Raw genomic sequence first — 14,509 nt, 5'->3', positions numbered from 1 at the left:
CCCAGTACTGCAATCAATCGATCCATCAATCAATGCATTTTTACATTGCTTTTTAGCTTTAGGAGTTGCTATGTCTAACTCTGATACTTCAGTCTTCTACGTGAACTGTTTTTATTTGCTTTTTTTTTTTTTTTTGGTACCAAGAGTCGAACTCACGATCTAACGCTTGCCAGGCAGGCACTGTGCCGCTGAGCTAAATCCCCGGCCCTTTTATTCGCCTCTTTAAAGTGTCTTTTCTCTTTGGTGCTGGTGCTGTGGAATGATGTAGAATCTGTTCTGGTCACCAGCACATGCTTTCAGTCGCCCTGTCGGGAAATCCAAGTCTTTTGGTCCTGAGACTTTTCCTTACACATTTTCCCTTTGAAAATGCTCAGCTTGTGTTTTTCCCCCCAAATATTAATATTAAGCAGTTGTTGGGCTTCTTCAAATGCTTTCTCATTTTCTTTTCTCAAAGCGGCCTTTTTTTCTCTGTGCTTTTATTCTTTCTTTTTCCCTACTATTTTTTTCTGGTTCACAGTCATCAGGTTTCCTTTTCCTATCTTTGGGTGTATTATTTATTGCCTTCGTTTGCTTCTTAGTCTTCTCCAGTTCCTCACCCTGGCTCTGTCCGCTCCAAGCCCTGTGTCCTGTGTTTGGTCCCTGGCATTGATGAATGAGTTTTCCCCAGGCCTCTGCCGCCTGCTCCCGCTGAGGACTGAAGTCCTGCAATTTGATTGGCACTTTATGAATATGGGTGGGGCTTATAGGCTTTGCTGGCTGGTGATTGGGCAGCGACCTAGGGGTTTGTTTCGGATAGCTGGTTTTCTTCTCCATAGCCCGCTCGTCTTCCCCAAGTAGAGAAGTCTGTTGTCTCCTTCCCTGGGAAGATGAGCATGGCTGCTGATATTCTAGGAACCTGGTGCTGGTACGAGGATGAGGTGGAATCCTCCACATTCAGATCGCAAATTTTCACTCATCTCCCCACTTTTCGGTCTGGCCCTTCACCATGCCTCCATTCTACTGGTGCTCCAAGACCAGCTGCTTTTCAACTCAGAACAACTCCTGCCTGTGTCCTGTGGATATCTGAGGGAGTCCTTGCCTGGTGTTTGGGAAGCGGGTAGAGGGCCCTCGAGGAGTGACTGCCTCATAATCAGACTTGCAGACGGCCTTCCTAGTTTTGGCTCCTGTGTACCCAGCCCCCAGCATCTGAGCTTCTCCGTGGTTCTTTGGGGAGAATGGTTTTGCTGAATTAATTACTTCTTCATCTCTTCTTGAGCTTTCACATATGTGTTGGAAATTGTCTTCTATTCTTTTTTTTTTTCCGTTACCTGGAACCGAACTCAGGACCTTGCGCTTGCCAGGCAGGTGCTATGCCGCTGAGCTAAATCCCCTGTCTTCTATTCTTGACTCTTATTTTTGCCTCATGAGTTTGTATTTTTAAAAATTCCTTAATGTCATTGTAGAGGGATTTTTAGCGGGAGGCAGACAGAAAGACCTGTTGAGTTGGCCGTGTCAATCCACACATTCTCCAACAGATCTGAATGTGTGTGATGGGTTTCATAGGCCCAGCTTTGGCTGTATGACATTTCCTAAGTGGATGTTGACTTTATCTTTATGGTACTGCTCATGGAGTCAGCAGAGATGGAAAAGGTGGTACTATACCAAAAGTAACTGTGCCACTCACCTCCTTCCCTATCTTGGGTGCTTGTAACATTTTCAATTTAAGACGTCTCTTGCTGATGGTGGCACACACCAGTAATCCCAGCACTCGGGAGGCTGAGGCAAGAGGATCAATGCAAGTTCAAGACCAGCCTGGGCTACAAAATGAGCTCAAGGCCAGCCTGAACAGCATAGTGAAACTGTGTCTCAAAAAAGAAAGTCTCTTGAGGCTTCCATGGCCTAAAGGACTTAGTGTTTGTTAAAACTCATGTGCTATCATGATGGTCCTTAAATAAAAGACAATAGAGTCTGGTCTTCTCAGTTTCATTCTGTGCTTTTCATAGAACATTAGAAAATCAAACACTGGAAACCAAGAAGAGAATTGGTCTTATGTGCTTTTTCTATATGCTTCTTCATCTTTTTATTCTTTTTCATTTGCAGCTCCATCAACAGCACCTTTAAACATCACTGTGTTTCTGAACGAATCTGCTAATAAGGTGGACATCAGATGGGTGCAGCCTCCAATTAAGCGGCAGGATGGGGAGCTGATGGGCTACCGGATAGCTCACGTGTGGCAGAGTGACAGGACCTCTGTAAGTCTGAACCGTCAGCGTGTGCGTAGTCATCTCCTTGTGGCTTGTTGATTTGTCTCCTGCTATGGACTGAGCCAGGCAAGGCACCTTTCCATGGGACATAAAGAATACTGTGAAAAATTAAGGTGACTGGATAGTTGGAAAGTTATAAGGATTCTTGGGCTGGGGATTTAGCTCAGTGGCACAGCATCTGCCTGGCAAGCGCAAGGTCGTGAGTTCAATTCCTGGTACTGGAAAAAAAACAAAAAAAAAAAGAAAGTTATAAGGATTCCTGGGGGGGACCTTCCTCACTCCCTCATTTAGGTACTGAATAGATAGATACGGAATGCCTCTCCTGTCATCATCTGACTCTTCTTCCTTTTCAGGGAACTTAGGCTTACAAGGAAGTAGTGTGGGCCACCTAGGAAATCATAGCATGAGGTCAGGGAGCTCCAGAGATTAGCAGTCTGGCAGTTCATAGTCACTTGGAAATTTCTAAAGATTCTTTCTTGAAAAAGGTTGCTGGGGAAGATCCTTGGCCTCATGGAGAATGGTGAGGGGTAAACAGACTTCACAGTAAAGCACTAAGGGAGTAAGATGGCAGCCTGGCACATCTGCATAGGGGTCAAGGTTAGACAGGCCAGGGAAGGCAGCTGGTCACTCGACACAGCACACAGCAGAGCGCCAGCCAGGTAGCAGGAGTCCCCGGGGCAGTGTGATGGGCCCAGGTGGTGGGTTGTGCATCTGAGGGTCCTCAGGCCTCCCTGACCTACCGCCTCGCCTTCATGACCAGGCCCAGAATGGCTCAGTGTAAGGGGATGGTTAGATCTTGAGCTTGGTACCTTCAATAAGGCTATACAAAGACCCTGGGGGCCTGTCCCAAAGGAAATCTCTGTTCCAGCAAAGGTGGTACTTGATCTGGGCTTGTGTATTAGTTGGAAGTCTCCAGAGAAACACAGCCAGCACAGTATGTATTTATATAGAGATTTATTATAAAGAATTGGCTCATAGTTGCAGAAGTTGAGAAGGTTTACCATCTGCTTTCTGCAAGCAAGAGCCCCAGGGAAGTCAGTGGTGTAATTCAGTCCAAGTCTGAAGGCCTGAAAAGCGGGGTGGCCAAAGGATAGAACTCAGTGCAAAGGACAGGAGACCAATGTCTCAACTCAAGCATTCAGGCAGCAGAAAAGGGGAAAATTCCTCTTTCCTCAGCCCTTTGTTCTGTTCAGGTCTTCAGTGGATTGGATGGTGACCTCACACTGGGGAGGGCCATCTGGTTTACCTTGCCCCCTGACTCAAATCCTGCTCGGATCTGGAAGCATCCTCCTAGACATATCCAGAAGTAATATTTAGTCAAATAACTGGGCACCCCTGTGACTCGTCAAGTTGTCACACAATTAACCATCACAGCTGGGTGTAATTTGGACAGGCAAAGATGCAGGATCTTGGGGTGGGCAAAGATAACCTATGAGAAGGTGCAGTACGACAGCTTTAAAGGAATCATGACTCACTCAAAGGCCTGGCACATGGATCCTTTCACGAGAGCTTGGTATGAGGTGAAGCTGGATTGGGGAGGTGGGAGCCTAAATTGCATGTCTGTGAAAGGTGGGCTGAGGCAGAGAGAGCCCGGTGGATGCTGAGGGAGCCGGTGAAAGGTCTGACCCTGGAAGTACAACTTGAGACTTAAGTATTTCAAAGCTGGCTTATGTTAGTCTTCTTTTATGAGTAAATAATTGAGTTTATTACTGTAAGTAACCTTCAAATCTGCCTTATTTCTGCACAAGCATGTTGACCCACCTAGTCTACAAAGACTGACCAGGGAACTTAGCACCTGGCTCCTGCCACTGTCCAGGAAGGTTTTCTTGCTCACTGAGAATGTCTGTCCTAATTTCACATGGTTTATAGTAGCACATATGAGTGGAAGTGGTGGGGATGCGGTACAACCATGTGTCAGACAATTCTTATCATCTAAGGCTTGGATTCAAGTTTTAATTCAGTTTTCTCCAAGGTGAGTGCTAATTATATTTGACAATAGCAAACATAAGGTAAAGGGGATCTCTGAAAATGGGACTGCCTTTCTAGGTACCAGCCAGACCCAGAGGGACATGTGAAGTCTAAAGATCACTACGGTGCTAGGAGCCTCAGTCCAGACTCGAGGCAGAAGCAGGGGAGGCCACTGAGTGATGACGCCTTGCTGTGGTTGGGTAGACAGCTTCCAGAAAGGGCCCCTTCTGGATAAACCCGAGTCGTTTGTGGGACAAGCGATGTACCTTGAGAACATGATGTTGAGTGACATAAATCAGATGCACAGCTTAAATGTCACGTGGTTTCTCTTGTATGAGAAGCCCAAAATATAAGTAAAGAGCAAAATTAAAGACAGATAACAGGAAACGGAGACAGATCTTTGCAGTGGGGAAGGGAACCAAGAGATGGAAGGGAAGGAGAGGAACAAAAAAACTAAGATGCGTTTTGCACATGTGCCAACTCCCCACAGGGAATGTGATCATTATGTCCTGGAACATGTACTCATAAAAGTGAAAATGAAAAAGAAAAAAAGGAAGGTCTCCTTCCCTTCTGGGAAAGGAGGAGAATTGAGTTAGTGCTGAGTCCGACGTGGAACTTCCATGGAAGGCAGATACCAGGGTTTCTCTTCTTTACTGTCGTCAGGGAAAGCACACTTCTGCTGTGTGGTCCTATTCCTGACCAGTTTAACCCTGCCGATCGGTCCCAGTTTGAGCATCTTCATGCCATGGACAGGGGGCTTCCCGCAGAAGTAACTCAGCCTCTTGGCAAGAGAGCGGCCCTGGATGAAAGGCTGGCGAGCTACACCCCTTACTGATGTCCAAGCTCTCTTCCAATCATACTGCCTTCCCGGAGAGTTTCAGACGTACTTTATTTCTTCAGTATGCCATAGCCTAATGGGTACGCTGGGTTTTAGCTTTCGCATCGGTTACGAGTTGGTTTGAAACAGTGCATTATCACAGCCGCTGGCATGATTATCGATGTCTCCATTCGAGGTGACTGTCAGGAGGGGACAGTTCCATTCTGTTCCAACTCCAGTTCATGCTGCTGTGTATGAGCGCACAGCAGTAGCCAAAGCGACTGCACTAGCCAATATGTCATTACCGCATTTGTCACGGAGATCAGACGTGTGTTTCTGGTGGCTCTGCCTTGCGATTGTTTGCTGAATGCTTCAGACTTGGAGCTGGCTTAGTATGTTTTTAGTTAAGGGAAACATTTTGGAGCTGAAGCTAGAACTGCAGCAGTTGCAGCTGCTGCTTTGGTGCAGATCCACTCCAGGTGCCCTGGAGACAGCCAACAGCCCTGGAGAACAAAGATATCCGACTATTTTCAAGTTTATATCATCCCATGCTTATTGGATAGGGTTTGTCCTTTTTCCTTTCCTTTCCATCAGGAAGCAAGTAGTAGAACAGTAGGTGATGGGAGTAGAGAAAAAGAAACAGGGCTCAGAGGTCCAAATTGTGATTGCCCATCAACTGATGAATGGGTAAAGAAGATGGGTTATTTTTTTACATAATGGAGTACTGCATAGCCATGAAGAAAGATAACGTTGAGATAGTTCTAGGTAAATGGATGCACCTTGAGATGATACTCTTAAGTGAAATAAATTGGACACACGTGTGTAAATGCTGCATTGCTTCTCCGGTATGAGAAATCGAAAGCATAAATAAGGATCAAAATGTATAATAGATATTGTGAAATAAGAAGAAAATGTTCAAATGGGAAGGGGAACTAGGTGGGGGGAGGGGGAGAGGGGGAAAGGATAAGAAAAAAAGAGAGAAAAGGAAAAATGGAAGCAAAGCTTTTGTAAATAAGGAGGGGAAGAGGGGTTGGAGAGAGGGGAGGGGAATAGGAAAAAAAAAGAATCAAGATGTGTCATATACAGGTACAAATTCCCTATGATGAACTGATCATTATGTATGCCTAATATGTACCAATAAACTTCATTAATTTTTAAAAATCCTAGTACTATAAAGAAATAAGTTGAATGTTGAACAGTAGTAATCAGATATCTTGCTAGACGGGGAGGTTGAAATAGGGTCTCCTCCCAGGCTGGCACTGAACTCTATAGTCTTTCAGCCTCAGCCTCCTGAGCTGGGATAATTTTAAACCAATTAACACTCATCTGGAATGGGCTGGATCAAAGATTGTAGCCCTGGTTCCAAAGGGGTTTGGGGTGACTCTGCTTGTGGTATGTGAGCTGTTTATCAACAAAGGTGCTGCCATATTTGTTATAGACAATCCACCTAGATAACAATTTAACCCATTTTTACATTTAAGGAATGCAACATGGGTAAATAAACGTTTAAATAATCTGCTACTTTGGACAGCTTCGAATCAAAATTTCGTGGCCCATCTGGGCATGATGGCACATGCCTGTGAGCCTAACATTCAGAGAGGCTGAGACAGGAAGATTGCAAGTCCAAACCCAGCGTGAGCAATTTAGTGATTTGGCAAGAGCTTGTCTTAAAAAATAATAATTGTATTTTATTTTTAAGGAATTTGTACTTTTATTTGCAGCACAGAAATGTTATATTCATCTTGGGGAGTTGGTACATGTACACGACACATCTTAATTCTTTTTACTTGCCCTTCCCCTTCCCTGCCTCAAAAATGAAAAATTTAAAACAAGAGAAAAAGTCCGTGTTGTGCTGCCTCTTGTGAGTGACGACTGTGTTGTCTGTCGCAGTAGCACCTCTGTTTCACAGACATCGAGACCACGGCCACCAGAGCAGCTTCTCTTTCCTGCAGCCTGCCCCCAGGTCTCTGTGCTGGGCATACTGAGTCTCCTGGGGAAAGGCTTTTGATTCACAGTGCTCAGTGCAGATACATAAAGGTGCAGTCATGATGCTTCGATTCAGTAGAATTTGTCTTCCCTGTTGGCAAAAGAAGAGCAGTTCCCAATAGACACATGAGTGCTCTCAGAACAAACCAGTGTGTTACAAGAGCCGCAGGTCACCCTTCCCACTTCTCCCGGCGTGGGTGAAAGCCCCTTTTCCAGAGAGGACGTCTTGAATGGAAGCAGGCAAAGGGCAGTAGGGATGGAAACTGTGGGAATCACTGTGGCCAGAGAGGCAGTGCGCTAAATGCCATGAACCCTCACTGTGCTCACTGCCCTTTGTTCAGACAGGTCCCCTCTGCGCTGAGAACAGTACTGCCACAGTTAGGGCTGTGACCTTTCCCGTCACTTACCTCCTTGCAGATGCCAAACCATCCCAGTGAGAAAGTCACTTGCATTGTACTCACTCTCCACTTTGTGCATCATGGTGGTCTTGTGACAACAAAAGACCTACTGGCTCACGTTCCTTTGGGAACATGCTGACACAGCTAAATTCATCATCTATAACTAGAGGCAAGAAAGAGCACCGAGGAGACCTCGAGAGGGGCCCCATGCCCGTGCCAAAGAGAAACTCACAGTGATCTCGGCATCGTCACTCTCCAGAACTCCCCTTGCCTTGGAGGGCGTGGCTTAGGACGCAAGTTCATCCCTCAAAATGGCCCTTTTATTTCCATTTTTAGAAAACTCTTCCTAAAGCTACTTCTTCTTTATGCAAAGTAGCAGAATTGAATATTTTGAAATTTCTTATAATTGCAGTAAGACTGGAGGTTTTGTGTGTGTGCAATATGAGAACTTTCTTGGAAGTGGACTTCTGGTAGATTTTTAAATTTTTTTTTGGTACTGGGAATCGAACTCATGACCTTGCGCTTGCCAGGCAGGCACTTGTGCCACTGAGCTATATCCCTGGCCCCATTCTGGTAGATTTTTGCAGCTACACTGAAAACTGGTACTGGTACTGGTACTGGTACTGGTACTGTGCCAGTTAATCCTGATTGTTAATTTGAATGAATTAAGTCTGGAGAATTGATTAGGTTTTAAGGGCAATGATCCCATTAACGGGCTAACCCTAGCTAGAGGTCATGGACATATGACCTAGGGGGCAAGATCTGGCTCCTACCCTTTTCCTCACTGTTCTACCCCTGATCTCTGCTTTCTTGGTGCCAAAATTTGAGTAGTTTTCCTCAGCCATGTCCTTTCACTATGATGTTTCTGCCTTAGTTTTTTTTTTTGTTTTTTGTTTTTTTTTTTGGTTTTTTTCCAGCACCAGGAATCGAACTCACGACCTTGCACATGCCAGGCAGGTGGCTGTGCCGCTGAGCTAAATCCCCAGCCCTGTTTCTGCCTTAGAACACTCTCCAGCCATGGACTGAGCCCTCTGAAACATGAGCCAAATAATCCTCTCCTTTCAAGTTGTGTCAAGATTTTATCTCAGCCATGGAGAGCTGACTAATATTCGTACCTTTGTCAGCCAGCAGATGTTACATCATTTGCAGACTAAGCACCTCCTGATTTTTACTATTACTGAAATATTATTATGTCTCAAGATTTTTACTTTTTTGTTTTATTCTTCTTGATATCCCCTACCTTCCAAATCAAAGCTCAAACCCAAAAGCAAAGACCAATACCAATCTGTTCACTTTGAAGTTGGTGTCGTGTCTTGTTTGTCTCTGTACTGCCTGAACACAAGTCCTTGAACTTACTTTGTAGATATTTATGGTACTAGAGACTCAGTACTCAGATATCTATGATACTAGAGACTATGCACGGGCCCAAGACACACACTGAGTGTACACCTATATCATCCAAGCCAACTGGAGAATTTCTGTGAATGGGCCAGTCCTCTGAGAAGTGTGGACTGGCATTTCCCACCCTATCCCTGTTCCCGTAAAATGTCAGTGGACCTTCCATGAAAGAGTCCATTGAGCAAATAAATTTGTAGAATGCTACATTAAAAAAAAACCCTTTTTGAAACCTACAGTATATACTGGTGAGTTTAAGGCTCTTTGTTGTTCAGCAGTAAATAGGTCTTGACCCAGAATTGCCCAAACATTAGATGGGAAGTCATTTTTATATATGTGGTTTTATGGAGCTGGTTTTGGGATTGAGGCTCAAATGCTGGTTCATCTATGTTTCCTGAGTAGAGATCTTACATTAGAGGGCAGTGTCATAGCAGAGATTATTATGGGCTTGAAACATCATTCCATGTAGAACCAACTTCCTGAAAGACCCAGGGCAGCTGCAGTGCACTCAGGGATTCTTTGGACCTAGTCCTCTGGCTCCTGATAAGCTTACCAGTGGCTGGCAGGGTGACAGGGATGCACATGGATGGTGGCACGTGCCCACTCCCTCTGCCATCTCACTTAGTCATTTAAGCTGGTGTTACGCTAAGGTGTGAGGAATGGACAAGATTCCCATGAGACAGCTCAGGTAGGTGTCCAAGGATATTTTAAGATGCGACAGTCCTTGACATGTTTGTAGAATGTGTTACTAGTAAGCCTTGGGCACCATGGTTGTCATACTTTGAGATTCAGAATGACCATGAGCAAAGTCATTGCTATACTAGGTAGCATTTACCCTGGAGCCATGCACTTTTCTAAGAACTTAATACAGGTTAGCTCTTTACCTTTGTCTACTTCCTTAAGAAATAAGAGATAGAGATAAAAAAGTAAGTAGTCTGGGTTTTCGTAAAAAATTATAGGTCTTAGGTAAATAGACATTTCTCAGGCCTCTCTATCCATGGCTTCTGTATCCATGGATGTAACCAACCACAACTTGAAAATATTCAGGAAAAAAATGGTGTCTGTCCTGAACATGTGAAGAATTTATTTTCTTGTCATTATAACCTAAAAAATACAGTACAACAACTATTTATGTTGTATTGAGTATTGTAATTAATCAAGAGATGATTTGAAGTAGGTTCTATGAAGATATTTTGTGATTCTTACATAAATGACTCAGGCATCCATGGGTTTTGGTATTCAAGGGAGGCAGCTAGAACTAATCCTCATAGATACAAAGTAATGAATTCACTTTTCTGCATATTTCCAAGAGGATAATTTTGGTTTTGTTAGAATTTTTATTCCTGTAGGCATTGCATTATTTCCCAGTTGTGTGTTTCCTCTTATTTTGAGATAATTTTTCTCATAGATGATGTTTATTTATGTCTCTATAGGAAAAAGAAAAAACATGCAGCCAGAAGCAAGCTAGTGTTCCTTTTCAGTTATAAAGTTTTGCATTTGAGGAGCTATTCGTCAGTCGGTTGTGAAGTAGACATACTACTTATTTCTCAGCAATAGTCTTGAGTCACCACATGGCTCCAAGGCCATAGGCATAGACCATGGAGTTACTCTATCTGATGATTTTCTGTCCACCTACCCCCAAGTTAAATACAGGGCGACAAAATAAATCATCAAAATTAGGTTTACTATTTTTTTATTTTTTATTTATTTATTTATTTTTTTGGTTTTTGGTTTTTCTCCGGTACCAGGAACCAAACTCAAGACCTTGCGCTTGCCAGGCAGGCGCTTTGCTGCTGAGCTAAATCCCTACTATTTTTTTAAAAGTTCTATTTCTAAAAAGGATATCCCCAGAACAAAGCCCCCAAATTGTTAGTTATTCATTTGTTTACTGAATTAACAAAAAGATCTGTGACAAATCTCGTAGGCTCATAGGACAGTGAAATAGAAAAGCCCTCATATTTTAACGTACTATTTCGACTTTTATTTCTTATCAGTGTCTTGATGGCCACCTTCTGTTTAAGTTTAGAGGTATTCTCTGGGGAGCGACCCAGCTGCCCCTTGGTCTGAATGCTAGGACTGGCCTCTCCATAAGGGCCAAGCTGGTTCCACCCTGTGCCGACTCTAGAAGTGACTGGCTTGAGACCCGGTAACCAGGGAATAAAGTTACTACCAAACCATGCCATGATCCCTGGTACCTGTGTCCCATATTACCTGATATTTCTCCCTTTGTCTCTCTGAAATCACATTTCCAAAATTTGGAGGGAAACACACGTTCCTAGGGCTTCATTTCAGCCTCCTCAAGCCCTCCAATTTCCAGCAGCTAGCTCCAAACACAAAATTTGTTTCCTATCTCAGAGAAAATTGTGATTGTGGAGATTTGGAAACAAAAGGGGAAAAAGTCATATAAACAATTAGTTCTGGTTATTTTTTCCCCCATGGTTTGGCTTTGCATTTTCTTTTCTGAGACAGAGTCTTACTATGTGGTTTGGACTGGCCTTGAACTCACTATGTAGCCCAGGCTGGCCTGGAACTCATGATCCTCCTGTCTCAGCCTCCCAAGTGCTGGCACGACAGGCGTGCACCCCAACGCCTGGCTCCCCTATGCTTGAATGCCTCACTGTTGCATGGCAGCAACTTTAAAACAACACATATGAAAGTAAAACTGAAGTTTTGGAAATTGAGCAAGTTGTGCCTTTGTCACACGCAAAAAAAGAAAAGTAGTGTCAGTGCCCTCCTCCATGTGGATTTTATTCAAATTTCTTACAGTCTCAAAGAACAGAAGGCCCCTCGCGCTGCTTCAAAGGCAGTTGGCAGGTGGAGCATGTCTACAGACAGTGTGGCTCTGCAACCTTGTGCTGTGGCATTTCTGCACACAGGAGGCACTGCTTTATGCTTCCTTTCTTCCAGAAGCTTCTTTCCTGACCATTGTTCAGTGCCATGTGACGCTAGTTTACCCAGGCCCCCAAGGCCTGAGGTTGCTGCCAGCCTACCCAGTGTTGCTGTTCACCTTTTGGTTCCACTGGCTGTGGTGTGAGGGAGGAAGGCGCTCTGTGGAAACATGGCCTCTGCTCCCCAGGCCATGGGTGGGTCAGTTTCCCTCAGAAGGAGCTGTGGGCAAGCAGTCAACCTACCCTGGCTCCTCAGTACTTCATTTCCTTTTCCCTTCTCTGTCTCCAGAAAGAACTCTCCGAAGAAGTCGGCCAGAATGGCAGCCGGGCTCAGATTTCTGTTCAAGTCTACAATGCCACGTTCTCAGTGAGGATTGCAGCTGTCACGAAAGGCGGAGTTGGGCCTTTCAGCGACCCGGTGAAGATATTCATCCCTGTGCATGGTGAGAGCAGGGCCCTTACTCTTGGGTAGAATGTGGCAGGGACTGCAGACTGCCAAAGGGTAGCCTGTAACATGGCAGCTGATTCAAGAATGAAAAATAAGGACTCAAAAGAACTTTTGCAGGAATAAAGATTATTGTTATAACATACTTCTGTCTCGAAGACTCCCCATACCCATGAGTCCTATTCATGGTGATAACATATTAGGAAGATCTGTCCTTTCAGAATGTCAAATCTGACTTGTTGCATGCACTTTAAGCGAGAAATACGTGACTGAATTTCAGACAGGTAATATGGCTAATCCTTATCTCCCTGTCGCTAGGACTATTTATTTGCCAGGGTTTGTTTTACTGTGTTTTAGGCCATGCTGCTTGACTTGTTTTTACCCGTTCAGCCTTTGGGTAATGTGCTTTGTGACTTGGTCTGCACAGAACATCAAGTGTTTCTGACAGAAGCTCTGGGCTGACTGAGCTACATGTCCAACCGTGCATACTTTTGTGTGTTGTTGGAACCTTTTGGCAAGGTGCCTTATGGTGCCCCAGGTGGCCCAAGTGCTGTGCTTGCTTTGTAGGCCAGTGGAGCCGCCTCTCTTCCCGCTCAGATCAGCCTTAAATCATTTGATGTTAAGCCACTGTCATAAAACCCACACACAGACGTCTATATCAGTGTGACCTATATGTTTACAAGTTCTTATCAAACACAGTCTCTGTACCAGGCGGCAGTACTTGAGGATGTGGTTGAGTTCCTGTCTGTCTGTTCTCAACGACCCTCACGCTGGTCTCCCTCTCAGTGCCACGTTGGAATCGTGTTATGTCCCTGCAGTCTGTAGGCTCAGCACCTAAGGAGCACTAGTTACTCGTGATGGGGACCAAGTAGAAATCCAAAGACAGTGAGATTCTGATTCTAAAGAAACAGTTTAAAAAAAAAAAAAATCAGGGCATAAGCCTGTACAACTTTCACTGTCAAGCATAATAAACTCTCTAGAATTTGTAAAAGGTTTGCCATGCAGCCCGTCTGTCTTGGTTACTTTTCTCTCATGGCTGAGACAAAATACCCAATGCCAAAAATGAAGGAAGGAAAGGTTTACTTAGCTCACAGCCTGTGGAGGTTTCAGTCCATACTTGGCTGGCTCCAAGGCAGGGTGGCACATGGCAAAGGGCAACAGTTCATGGCGGTGGAAGATAGCAAAGCAGCAAGCAAAATGGAGGAGTGGTGGCAAGCAGCCCCTTTCTCTCTCTTACATATGCAAACTATCCTGCCCACCCGGTGGGTGTAGCACTCATACCCATAATCCCAGCATTGGATCATGGATTAGTCATCAACTCTAAAAGCCTGCCCCATGACTGCATGAGGCTTTGGGGGGACCATAACACAGTCTTTGTTTTGTACTGCTCCAGTATGCATAAATATAAGTTATCACAATTCTCCAACTGTATGGTTCCAACATCAGTTAAACTCCCCACTGGCTTTCAGTCCACACGATGCACACAGACGTGCATGATCATTGTGACCCGTCACATCACTCCTTTCAAAGTCTGCCGCCGACTGTGGCTGCTCACCCAGCATTCTGTTCATGCACATCCTGCAAAGGCTCGTGGCTGTGTTGCCTCCCTGTGTCCCGGTGACAAACCTACATGACTTTATGAAACTGGAGCACTGAAAAAGTGAGCTGATGAACCAAGTGCAGCCAAGAAATTCCCCGAGGTGAAATTTGACCTGAGTGTAAGTGGACTGTAGCATGCTGGTACCGGTAGCATTTGGTCAACTCATTGTGCAGCCTGCGCGACTTAGGGAATGAGAGCAGTGGCTGTGACAAAGTGGTTGAAAGCGTCCGAGAGAAGGTGGCACCAGCAAAACACTTCACCTTACGGGCTGGGGGTATGGCTCAGTGGTAGAGCACTTGCCTCCCTCATGCAAGGCCCTGGGTTCCATCCTCAGCACCACGGGAGAAAAGACGAGAAGAATGGAAAGGAAGGGAAGGGAGAAAAAAGAAAGAAGAAAGAAACATTATAGGAATTCTCAGTGACATTTTACAGTTTTGAAAGTATAAAGTGTAAAACACTGGAAGTTGATGCAAACTTGAGAAGAAGTCTGATAATTCTCCAAACAATGTATTTTCTGTGCTATAAATTACAGTCATAGAGAAGACACACTGTTCAGGTTATTCCTGATTTTTTTTTGCAAAGAACACTCATCTCTCTTTTTTTTTTTGGTTTTTCTCCGGTACCGGGAATCGAACTCATGACCTTGCGCTTGCCAGGCAGGCGCTGAGAACACTCGTCTCTCATGTTCCTAATGTTTTAAATTACAGGGCACCAAGCAAATACTTCTGTTACTAGTTATTTTGGTCCTGTACATTTATAGCCCACACGA

At 44.6% G+C, this 14,509-nt stretch overlaps 1 protein-coding gene across 2 annotated transcripts in view; it reads left to right on the top strand.

Annotated features, from left to right (window-relative positions):
- The window catches only part of Mertk (MER proto-oncogene, tyrosine kinase), a 102,442-nt gene that overhangs the window by 57,987 nt on the left and 29,946 nt on the right, over positions 1–14,509 (top strand). For both annotated transcript variants that reach the window (XM_005400610.2, XM_013522752.1), the window contains exons 8-9: positions 2,080–2,231; positions 11,985–12,138. In XM_005400610.2, coding sequence (XP_005400667.2) covers positions 2,080–2,231; positions 11,985–12,138 — 306 coding nt within the window. The remainder of the gene's footprint in view (positions 1–2,079; positions 2,232–11,984; positions 12,139–14,509) is intronic.

This window comes from Chinchilla lanigera, unplaced genomic scaffold (genome assembly GCF_000276665.1).
Source record: "Chinchilla lanigera isolate Chin_1 unplaced genomic scaffold, ChiLan1.0 scaffold00069, whole genome shotgun sequence".
NCBI classification, from domain to species: Eukaryota; Metazoa; Chordata; class Mammalia; order Rodentia; family Chinchillidae; genus Chinchilla; species Chinchilla lanigera.
The sequence above is the reverse complement of the archived record's forward strand: the minus strand, read 5'-3'. Positions and strand labels throughout refer to the sequence as shown.